The following is a 12,557-nucleotide window of genomic DNA, read 5'->3' on the forward strand; positions in this document are numbered from 1 at the left end:
AGTGGAGTAATGATGTTGGAAGAGGAAGGCAAGGTCTAGTTAAGTCAGGTGATGGATGGCTAAATAGGCTTTTGTCACACGGTGATTTTTATTTTGAAATAATTTTTCAACCGATCAGAAATTTGGCAATTTGAAATGAGACAGAACAAACTTCTTAAAAATGTACGGCGACCTTCCATCAAGAAGATGAAAAACAAACAAATTGCCCTGAGGGAGTGTGAACAAAGAGACATTTCCTATAATTCAGAAACCCATTGAAACTCATCACTTTCTAAGGAAGTCACATTAAAAGTAGCACAGTGGTTAGCACTGTTGCTTCACAGCGCCAGGGCTCCAGGTTCGATTCCCAGTTTGGGTCACTGTCTTTGCGGAGTCTGCACATTCTCTCCTTGTCTGCTTGGGTTTCCTCCGGGTGCTCCAGTTTCCTCCCACAAGTCCCAAAAGATGTCCTGTTAGTTAATTTGGATATTCTGAATTCTCCCTCAGTGTACCCAAACAGGTGCCGGAGTGTGGCGACTAGGAAATTTTCACAGTACTGTCATTGCAGTGTTAATGTAACTTACTTGTGACAATAATAAAGATTATGATTATTATTATTAAAATGCAAAGTGCTGGATAGTGAAACAATGGGAGCCACAGGCAGGCCCACAATGGATGGTGTATTTCAGGCCAGGTTTCAGCTACTGCAGAGAGAGATTGCAATAAAGTTTTCAGCAGAAAAATAAACTGGCTGAAAGCTAGGCTCTCTCCCTCTCTCACTTTTGGGAACAAGTGTATTACCTGTTCCAGAAGACAACTTTACTAGATCCCTATCAACGAACTGAGAACTCGTAACAATTGGACCATCTTCTATATCAGATCGCATCTACAAAATTGGCTCATCTAAATTGGCCACAGTGTTGAAAAGCCTATGTCGTCAGGGCAACCAAAGGACACTTAAACCATGTATTTCTAACTTTTTTTATTGGATTCTAACTTCTCTCATTTCTGCCACCTGTGTGTGTGATGTCCCGTTTTTATTATATTTTTTCTCCTGTTTGTGGATAATAACTCTGCTCTTTCGTTGACTCAAGAAAAAACTTGTTTGATTGGTTCCTTATTGCTCACAGTTTAAATAGTTAATTACATTTGGATTTGTAAAAAGCAACTCCTTGTAAAAAGGAAACAGACCTTTGTTGTGACCAACCAGGAGGTTGAATAGAAGGGAACCAGTTCACCCCTTTTCACCTGGTCATAACACTGGGCACCAGATGCACACAAGCAACCATCCCTTGGGCTTAAATATATGAAGGTTTTAAAGCAGGATTTACAATGAAACTCTGCAGATTAACATATCATCTTGATATTTTAGGGTTGCTCCATTTCTTTAAAAAAAAATTTTTTTTTTTTAAATTTAGTGTCCCCAATTAATTTTTTCCAATTAAGGGGCAATTTAGCGTGGCCAATCCACCTAACCTGCACATCTTTGGGCTGTGGGGGCAAAACCCACGCAAACACGGGGAGAATGTGCAAACTCCACACAGACAGTGACCCAGAACTGGATCGAATCTGGAACCTCAGTGCCGTGAGGAGGGCTAACCCACTGCGCCACCGCTGTAATACAAAGCTGTATTACAGTATTCAATTTATATATTGAGATATAAAACCATCCTTACCATGAAAGGATGCTGACTTTTCACAATATAGTTCAAATACAACAATATATCAAATATAAACATTCACCTGTTTCTCCTTGTAAGGAACAGCATACATGGGCTCTTTATTTTGTACTTCCTCTTCTTTTTCGAGAACATAGTAATGTGGTTCATCTGCTTTATCGGGCAAATGTTTCATATCTAGGTCATCTTCTTCTTCTTCATGATATTCTTCATCAGAATCGGAAGGCAGTGGCAATCGAGGCCTGCCCCTAAGTGTACTTTGCCTTTCATTCCTTTTCAAAGAGAAATCAGTGATGGAAACAAGTATCAACTTTTCCACAATTCTACAAAATGTACTTAACAGATGTATAGGGAAATAATGTAAAAAGAAATATTGTATAGGGAAATAACATGAAAAAATGAATTCTATATCAAGGTTTGATATTCACAAGCATATGTCAGTTTTAAGATAAAAGCAAAATACTTTGGATGCTGGAAATCTGAAATAAAAAGTTAATGCTAGAAAAACTCAGCCAAACATTTTAAGTCTGTATGAGTCTTTCTCAGAGCCCAAGTCTACGTCATACAGACTTGAAACGTTGACTCTGTGCCTCTCCCCACAGATGCTGCTGGACCGGCTGAATTTTTCCAGCATTTTCTGTTTTATTTCAGAATTCCTGCATTGGCATCATTGTTCTTTTATTTTAAGAAAACATGTGGCTTGTTAATGCAATCTAATAAATTACAGGAAAAAAACACATGTTAGACCAGGGGTGGGCAAACTACGGCCCGCGGGCCACATGCGGCCCGCCAAAGGTCTTTATGCGGCCCACCAAGATCAAGTAAATTTTTTTTTAAAATAAGGTTAATGGGGGGTGCTGTTGGGATACTGGTATAGGGTGGATACGTTGACTTGAGTAGGGTGATCATTGCTCGGCACAACATGTGTTCCATGTGAAGTTGCCTTTTTTTTCTTTAAAAACCTTTTATTTTGGCTATTTTAAATATTAATTATTTTACTTAATATACTATGCGGCTCTTTAAAATTGTGAATTTCTGAATGTGGCCCTTGCACGGAAGTTTGCCCACCCCTGTGCTAGACTTTTTCATTCAAAGAGAATTTATAGCTCATTTATTCATACTAGTTTCCCTCACATCAAAAAATGCTATTTGAGTCTCCCTTACTAACCTGCAGCAAATGTTAGCAGAGACAATCAAAAATTGACTTTCTTCATAGAAAACACTAAATGTGAAACACAGAACAGAGCTAAAATAATCCCAGGCACCAGGTTTCTTCTTTTTTAATTTTTAAAATCTTACATAGGTACACTTTTTAAAAAATGAATTTACAGGATCTGGCTAGGCCAACATTTTTGTCAGTCTTTTAGGGCATTCAGCTCTTTTGTCCATGTTTGAACCAAGGTTGTAATTAGGTCAGAAGTTGAGTGGCCCTGGCTGAACCCAAAATGAGTGTCTGTGAACAAGTTGTTGCTGAGTAAGTGCCGCTTGATAGCACTGTTGATGACTCCTTCCATCACTTTGCTGATGATGGAGAGTAGACTGAGAGGGCAGCGATTGGCTGGGTTGCATTTGTCCTGTTTCTTGTGTACAGGACACCCCTGGGCAATTTTCCACATTGCCAGGTAGATGCCAGTGTTGTAGTTGTACTGGAACAGGTTGGCTAGGGGTGCGGCAAGTTCTGGAGCACAAGTCATCAGTACTATTGTGTTGCTCCTGGCATGCTCTCCTGCAATCCTCATTGAACCAGGGTTGATCCCCTGGCTTGGTCATAATGGTAGAGTGGGGAATATGCCAGGCCATGAAGCTTGTAGATCGTGGTTGACTATAATTCTGCCACATCTGATGGCCCACAGTGCCTCATGGATGCCCAGTCTAGGAGTTACAAGTAGGCTGCAATGAAGTTACTGTGAAAAGCCCCTAGTCACCACATTCCGGTGCCTGTTCAGGGAGGCTGGAACGGAAATGGAACCCGTGCTGCTGGTCTTGTTCTGCATTACAAGCCAGCTGTCTTAGCCCACTGTGCTTGCCCAGCTAGTGCCACAAAACACAATGGAAGGTATTCTCAATGCGAAGATGGGATTTTGTCTCCACAAAGACTATGCGCTGGTCACTTCTACAGCTGTATCTGCAGCAGGAAGGTTGGCGAGGATGATGTCAAGTCTAGGGGCAGCACTATGGTGCAGTGGTTAGCACTGCTGCTTCACGGCACTGAGGACCTGGGTTCGATACCGGCTCCTGGTCACTGTCCGTGTGGAGTTTGCACACTCTCTTCATGTCTGCGTGGGTCTCACTCCCACAACTTTAAGATGTGCAGGGTAGGTGAATTGGCCACGCTAAATTGCCCCTTAATGGGAAAAAAAATTAGGGAGTTTAATTTATTAAAAAAAAGGAAACAGCTCCACGCAAAACGTACAAAAAATGGAACATGGCCCAGAACACCAGTGAATCTCAAATGCTTACACTAATTCAAGCACAGCCTTATAAGAAAAAAGCCTGAGTCCACCCCTCAAAAAGCCTTTGATGCAAAGATGGCGAGAAAATCACCAGGGTCAAGGACACCAACCAAAGTTCCTGCATCCTTGCCACTCAGTCGAAAGAAGGATCAGTGCCTGGTCAGACTATCTGCGAGTCCAGGCAGACGCTTGAAAAAGAACTTGAATTTATTTTCAAAACAATGCTTGCATGCAGCCCAAGGTGCCCTTGAGAGGTTAGCTAATGATTCCTGGGAGAGATCCGGTATGGCCTATCCCAGCATACCACTCTTCCACTAGCCTTTCTGACCTCCTTGGCAGATAAGCATCCAAGATGCACTCAAGTGCTGCAGGTACTCAAAATTGCAAACAAAGCAAGTACTTCCCCTGACCCGTTTAGCAGATTCAGCAAGAAGGCCCTGTGCATGTATATCGTGACACTTTGCAAGGATACGCCAGGTCAGGAACAAAGAGTTTCCAAGTATTTGGAAATTAACAAAGCAAGAAAAATAGTTCAGTAGCCCTACTGCCTCACAGTGCCAGGGACCTGGGTTCAATTCGGGCCTTGGGTGACTGATTGTGTGGACTTTGTACGTTCTCCCCATATCTGCATGTGTTTCCTTAAGGTCCTCAGTTTCCTCCTACAATCCAAAGATGTGCAGCTAAGGTGGATTGATCATTCTAAATTTCCCCTTAGTGTCCAATGGTTAGGTTGGGTTACAGGGGTAGGGCGGGAGTGTGCCTGGCTAGGATGCTCTTTTGTAGGGTCAGTGCGGACTCAATGGACCGAATGGCCTCCTTCTGCACTGTAAGGATTCTATGGATTGTTCTATGGGTAGTGTGCATTTGCGCATATAAAATGAGAACTAGCAACAATTATGAGCTATGACACAAAAGAAGATGTTTGTGCTTCCACACATTGGTGGACTTAGATGGAGATCAATGTTAACCCGAAAAGACAAAAAGGATAAAGAATAGGGGAGATTTTGAGTTGGTAAGTAATTACGTTCATCAAACGAATCATATTTTGCACCTATCGTTAAAGAGACACAAGTGTTTGTAATAGTTCTACTGAATAAACCACTCAATTAAGATGCGACGATTTAACTGTATAGTACCTTAACTCCAGATCAGCTACAGTGGCATAAGGTTCAAGAAAGCTCCTTTGCTCTGAATGTGTCCAATCACTTTCAGAATAGGACCTCTGACGAAGCCCTGTAAAATGTGGTTGAGGAATGGCAACAGTACGACCAGTCAAGCAAGAGGTTAAAATCACTGCTGCCAAAGCTGACCTGAAATAGTAAATAAGTTTAATTTACGACAGAAACAATAAATGCTGAACAATTTAAAATTCTTCACAGAAGATAATTCTGTATGATGAGATTTGCCACAAAAAAAATAGTTTCCTCCATTAGCTTTTACAAACTGAAATCTTGCAAATTTTATTCTCAGATTTCCATTATTCAACTTTGCAACATACCAGATGATAATGACAAAAGAACCATTGATTTCCTCTAATTTCTTACAGCGAGGATGCAATATGGAACAAACACTCAATTACAGGCTCAGAATGGAGTGTGAAATTCCTTTAACAATTATCTATCATTACGAGAATTCTATTTTATTTTGCAGAACTCGAACACCTTACATTTGTTAGAAGTGTACAAGTTAAACTACCCAGGAATCAATATTTGTCCAACGCTCCTATTGTGAGAATGGATGTTAATTGTTTTATATTTTGGGGGAATATTGTGTTATTCTGTAAAGAAGGTAGGGTAGCAGGGTAGCATGGTGGTTAGCATAAATGCTTCACAGCTCCAGGGTCCCAAGTTCGACTGGGTCACTGTCTGTGTGGAGTCTGCACGTCCTCCCCCTGTGTGCGTGGTTTTCCTCCGGGTGCTCCGGTTTCCTCCCACAGTCCAAAGATGTGCGGGTTAGGTGGATTGGCTATGCTAAATTGCCCGTAGTGTCCTAATAAAAGTAAGGTTAAGGGGGTGGTTGTTGGGTTACAGGTATAGGGTGGATACGTGGGTTTGAGTAGGGTGATCATGGCTCGGCACAACATTGAGGGCCGAAGGGCCTGTTCTGTGCTGTACTGTTCTATGTTCTATGTTAAGGCTGTGGGCAGTATTCTCCGCTCCCGATAAAAATCGGGATGGCCGTCGTGAAATCGGCCGAGGTTCACGACGGCCTCGGGGCCCGCTCCCCGCACCTAATTCACCCTCACCCGGGGGGCTAGGAGCGGGCCCTCGTCGTTCCCGGCCGCGACCTTGTCGCGCCGCAAATGACGCGGAAACGGCGCTTTTCTGATGTCATCCGCGCATGCGCGGGATGCCGGTTTCAACCCGTGCATGCGCGGATGACATCAGCGCGCAGACGGCACAAACCCAGGCATGCGCGGTGCCGTCTTTCTCCACCGCCGCCCGGCAAGACGTGGCGGCTTGATCTTGCCGGGCGGCGGAGGGGAAAGAGTGCGTTCGTTTTGGACGCTGGCCCGACGATCGGTGGGCACCGATCGCGGGCCTGTCCCCTCCCGAGCACAGCCGGGTGCTCCCGTCCAAATCAGGCGCCTAGATGCCCCAAACGGGCATCTGCCGCCCGTTTAATGAATGCAGTGACCAGGTGTAGTTGCTGCCGTGGTGAAACAGACGTGAAGGGCCGGCCGCTCGGACCATCGGGTTCAGGGAATCGCCGTTCGCCGTGAAAAATGGCGAGCGGCGATTTTTCTGAGCCGGGGGGGGGGGGGGGGGGGGGGGGGGGGGTGAGAATCGCTGGGTGCGCCTGGGGGGCATAAAAAATGTCGGGAGGCCCTCGCACGATTCTCCTACGCCACGTGGGGAGCGGAGAATTCCGCCCTGTATGTGTATACTGCAACTGATTTAATTAAACTGGGGAAAAAATCAACAAAGACCTTTTATCTGAAGAGTTGAGAGAAAAAGTACAAATATGTTAGATGTATGTATTTGTAAGGAGACTTTCCTGGTTACAAATAAATAGGTTAGTTTCAGACATTTACATTTCGAGACACCTAGGGATTTGTCATTTTCAACTGCTAAATTTCAAAGGGAAGTAAAAAGGCTTTTACAGTTTGCAACAGTTTCTTAAGTAAATATGGGAAGGTTATTAAATTCTTTTTGACCCAAAACAAGGGCTAAAGGAGAACATGAAAGATTTTTAAAATTTGAAGAACTTAAGTTCGAAGGAGTGCTGAGAACAATGAAACTTAAGATCAAAGATGAGAAAAATATATTTTAGAGTGACTGTGGAGAGCTTAGGGATTGGCTATGTGAGGAAGGTCCCCTAGAAACAGGCCTAGGGTAGGAAAGAGTGCAGTTTAAATCAACCATCCACTCAAGCTAGAAATGTCTTTAGGTTACAGAAAGGAATCTTGTACTGAATACTTGTATGTCCCCAGGAAAATGGACGTGAGTGAGAGGGCTCGTGGTAGGCCGTATTAAAGTGACAGCAGATTTGTCTTGAGGGTAATATTTTTGGATTTTTATAGTTAAACACCTATAGGGGAGCATTGCATGCATGGTGTTTACTTGTAGGTCTGACGTAGTGAGTCTTTTTGAGGAATGATTTTTAAGACTAATTTTAATTGTATAACTCTAATCCTGTGTGCTTACATGTTATTTTCTTCTTGTTAATGAACCTTTTACTTAAGTGACAAAAGGGTCATTTTGTGCTGCAGAGTTGGATACATTTTCTTATCATTTTCAGAATACAAAAAAGATGTAGCCCAGGAAGCCAAGTTTCCCTCTGGGACTTGGTTTGCACAGCAATTAACATCTGCTGTAGTCATAAGATGATACAATATGCATTAGCAAGTAGCAACAACTTCTTCAGATAGCATCCTCAATTATTTGAGGGTCACCAAACCACAGAGTATGCCATGATCGCAGGATGAGAAGGCAGGCCCAAAGTCTATCTCAGTCAGAGAATGGGGATCTAAAGTTATTCTGAATTACATGCTAGCAGATTAGCCAACTGAGCTAACCCCAGCCCTTGGTAAAAACAAAGATGTTCATATCCAATGAGCATTAATATTTAACAAATAACAAACTTTTTTCATACAATCTAAACGACACATTAATTTCAAGTATTGTCATTTCAGATAAATGAGCAATTATATAAAATGATTATTATACGCAATCAATAATGATATAATACAAAAAAGCACTATCATGAGATGTGGTCAAAACAGATAAGAACACATGTAGTAGTTTTGAAAGTGAACAAATAATTAACATTGCTAACTAATCTTTTAGATTATTTTTTTCAGTACATCAAGCATGCAAAAATATAAATAAAACTGATAGTCCAATGTACCTTGGCCTCTCTGGAGAAGGGTCTGGACTATGAGGGGGAGGGGTGCGGGGAACAGCAGCTCTGGGAGCTATGGTGGCTGCAGGAACCAAGCCATGAGCTATGTGTTTCTAGACAAATGATCAAACACTTGGTTAGTCAAGACAACAAAAAACATGGAAAATGTACAAAACTAATGAAATTATGGTTACAGTACTGGATCAGTATTAACAAAAGAACATGAGAATATATATTAATTGATGGGATGTGGGCATCATGGGCTCGGCCAGCATTCATTGTCCATTCTAATTGAGATGATGATGGTGCCCTTCCGTTTTAAACCACTGGAGTGCATGTGCAGTTTGAATGCCCACCATGCTGTGAGAAAGGGGGTTACAGGATTTTGACCCAGTGACAATGAAGGAACAGTGATATAATTCCAAATCAGGATAGGAGCAGGAGTAGTCTGTTAAGAAATCTGCTGAAGTTACCTGTGAGTGTGTCTCAAAACCCTGAAGGATAACTTGAAACATTAATTCTTAGTGGTGTATATTTGCTTGGATTAATGTGAGGAACAATGTACAACCCAATGAGGAACCTGTCCAGTCATTGTGTAAACAATTAATAAAGAAAATTTATTCAAGTAAAAGAAAATTTGAAAAACACGACAAAAGACACTATGTCATACACTATGACACTTAAATATACTGATAACTAAACACACCATTTTATCTGAAGTTGCCTCTTGTTCCAATAACATACTCACATTCCCTGAACTTACTGAGACACCCCTTTTCCCAAGCAACATCCAATTTTAGTAATTCTATATAGGTCAAATTCAACTAATAGTTACCACACAACATCGCTTAGTTGACCAAATCTGGGAAAACGCCTCTTCCTGGTTCAGCAAAGGCACAAAACTGCGTCATTTAAAGGAGAATATCTGCAATTTGCTGTGTTCTAATTATTAAATGGAACAGTCTTATGTAGTATTACAGACATCTGGTCAGCTCTCAACAGTGGCTAAGAGACTGAACCAGAGCCATAACGTTTTTTAAGTTTTAAGATGGTGCAGAAAGATTGCTTCGTTCCAGGTGTGATAATACAAGAGATAGGGTGTGGTTATTTTATAAACACAAAGTAAAACAATATTCAAATTTTTTTAATTCAATTCTACCGCTAATAGATTATATGTAGTTTCTGAACCTTAACACACTAGTTCCCAATAAACAGCACTTTACAGACATGGGACTCTCGTGCCACTTACACCGACGCCAAAGATAACACTTGTATTTATGAAGCAATATTTTGTTTGTTAGGGAAATTCATTTAGAACCCTTTTCAAAAGCCTGCCTCGGTGGCAACTTTCATGACCTCTCTCGGTCGATGTTTAAGGCCTTCTCCTGTGTAGCTGTTCAAAACAGCATTCTTTCTCTCACTCTATCTCTCTAAGCTCTGCCCAGCCCCTGGAACAAAGGCTTTCTGCTGGGGTTTCCAGGCTTGAACTCACCAGTGTTATCTTGGCTGTTTGATTGCACACTTCTATAATGGGCTAATAGCTGGTAAGACAGGAGCGTCCTGAAGAACAATGGACCTGGGGCATCCTATGTATTCCCACTAACGGGTTTAAGTCTGACTGGAAGAATGTAACTCGGCCAAGTGTGGGTGTATCCTTGTTTGAGTGGGGGAGGGTAAGGCCAGCAGGAGGCCTTCTTCTTGGAGCTGAGGAGTGCAAAGTCATTAGGATGTGCTTTTAGGCAGGGGCAGCCGCGCTAGCAGGTTATGCTGGTGAACGGAAGTGAGGTGGTGGGGGAGATGGCCAAGAGGGGTGGCCAGGGGGAGGGAGGAAAAGGGAAGTGGGGGGGGGGGTGGTTTGCGACCCGGCAGGGGGTGAGAGATGACATGATCAAGGGGGAAGGGGACATCTGGGATGGTTAGGTACAGAGTGGAATTAAAGGGGCAGAAGTTAAGTGGGGAAGATGACGGACGGTAGAGGGGATTGGAGGCGCAAGGTTGGTAAGGTGGAAAGTCCGTGGACTGAATGGGCCGGTTAAAAGGTCGCGGGTGTTCGCGCACCTCAGGAGCTTGAAAGCGGGGGTGGTCTTTTAGCAGGAGACACACCTCCGTGTGAAGGACCAGGTTAGGTTAAGAAAGGGGCGGGTTGGGCAGGTTTTTCACTCGGGGTTTGATTCAAAATCAAGGGGTGTGGCGATTTTAATGAGCAAAAAAATGGGATTCGTGAGTGCAAAGGAGGTGAGGGAAGCGGCTGGGAGGCATGTGATTGTGAGTGGGGTATTGGAAGGGGCATCAGTAATGTTGGTAAATGTGTATGCTCCAAATTGGGATGATGTGGGTTTTATGAAGGGATTGCTGGCAGCGATCCCGGATTTGGCCACGTATAGTTGATCATGGGAGGAGATTGTAACTGTGTCCTGGAGCCGAGGGTGGATTGATCGAGCCCCAGGTCGATGGGTAGGGTACAAATGGCAAGGGAGCTGGGGGTGTTTATGGAGAGGATGGGTATCGTGGATCCATGGAGCTTTCAGAACCCAGGGGGAAGGGAGTATTCCTTCTTTTCACACGTCTATAAGCTAGTCGAGGATTGATGACTTTGTAGTGAGTTGGGAGATTTTGGTTGGGGTGGAGGGGGCAGAGTATGCATGGATAATTATCTCGGACCATGCACCCCACTGGCTAGATATTCGGTTCAAAATAGGGCGAGAGCAGAGGCCGGGGTGGAGGTTTGACTCGGGGTTGTTGGCGGATGGAGGTTTTTGTGATAAGGTGCGGTTGGCGATTAGGGATTATGTGGAGTTCAATCAGAATGGGGTGGTATCGGCGGGCATTTTTTGAGAAGCTCTGAAGGCAGTGGTCCGGGGAGAAATTATCTCATTTACGGTTCGTGCAAATAAGGAAAGGAGGGCGGAACATGACCGTCTAGTGAGATAGGTAGTGGAGGTGGACAGGGAATATTCGAGGGTGCCCACCGTGGAGGGATTGGCGAGGAGGAAAAAAGTTTCAGGGGCAATTTGACAGGCTGACAACGGGGAGGGCGGTAGGGCACCTGCGTAGGGCAAGAGGGGTGCAGTACAGGTATGGGGAGAAGACGAGCCACATGCTGTCGCACCAGTTGCGGAGGCAGGCTGCATCCAGGGAAATATTGAAGATCCGGACTGGGGCTGGGAATGTGGTGTCAGAGCCAGGAAAGATAAATGAGGCATTTAGAGAGCGTTACCAGGGACTTTATGAGGCAGACCCAGGAGGAGGAGGACATTCTGGATGAGCTGGAATTTCCCCAGGTGGAGGAAGCAAAGAGGCAGGCGTTGGAGGAGCCCCTCGGGATGAGTGGAGGTGCTGGAAAGTATCAGGGGTATGAAGTCGGGGAAGGCCCCTGGGTAACCGGCAGAATTTTATAAGGAATTTGCAGCGGACCTGGCACCACATCTTTTAGGGGCGTTTAATGAAGCACTGGAGAAGGGGGCGTTGCCGGAGACGATGAAGCAGGCGGTAATCACACTAATCCCAAAAAAGGGGAAGGATCCGGTGGAATGTGGGTCGTATAGACCCATATCATTATTGAACACGGATGTGAAAGTATTGGCTAAGTTGTTGGCGGGGAGGTTGGAGGATTGTGTCCCGTGGGTGGTTTCAGAAGATCAAACAGGCTTCGTGAAGGGCAGGCAGCTCGCGAGTAATATAAGACGGCTGTCGAATGTGATGATGAATCCGCCGAGAGCTCTGGCACCAGAGGTGGCGGTGTCCATGGGCGCGGTGAAAGCATTTGACCGGTTGGAGTGGCGGTACTTGTCCGAAGTTTTGGGAAGGTTTGGGCCGAGATTTGCGGCATGGGTGCGGTTGCTGTATGTGGCGCCAAGAGCGAGGGTGAGGACGAATTATATGAGCTCACGGAGTTTTGACTTACACAGGGGTACGAGGCAGGCGTGTCGCTGTCGCTGCTGCTGTTTGGTCTGGCCATCGAGCCATTGGTGATGGCTCTCAGGAGGTCGGCAGAGTGGCAGGGGATAATGAGGGGACAGAGGGAGTATTGGATGTCGCTCTATGCCGATGACCTCTTGCTGTATGTTTCAGATCCGTTGGAGAGTATGGGAAGGATTATGGG

At 44.4% G+C, this 12,557-nt stretch overlaps 1 protein-coding gene across 1 annotated transcript in view; it reads right to left on the reverse strand.

Moving 5' to 3' along the window:
- Nucleotides 1-12,557, reverse strand: part of cep89 (centrosomal protein 89) — a 184,901-nt gene that overhangs the window by 150,850 nt on the left and 21,494 nt on the right. Inside the window, exons 2-4 of the mRNA XM_038806548.1 lie at nt 8,462-8,568; nt 5,248-5,421; nt 1,723-1,930 (exon numbers count right to left, since the gene is read on the reverse strand). Of these exons, the coding sequence (XP_038662476.1) occupies nt 1,723-1,930; nt 5,248-5,421; nt 8,462-8,568 (489 nt within the window). The remainder of the gene's footprint in view (nt 1-1,722; nt 1,931-5,247; nt 5,422-8,461; nt 8,569-12,557) is intronic.

This window comes from Scyliorhinus canicula, chromosome 9 (genome assembly GCF_902713615.1).
Source record: "Scyliorhinus canicula chromosome 9, sScyCan1.1, whole genome shotgun sequence".
NCBI lineage: Eukaryota > Metazoa > Chordata > Chondrichthyes > Carcharhiniformes > Scyliorhinidae > Scyliorhinus > Scyliorhinus canicula.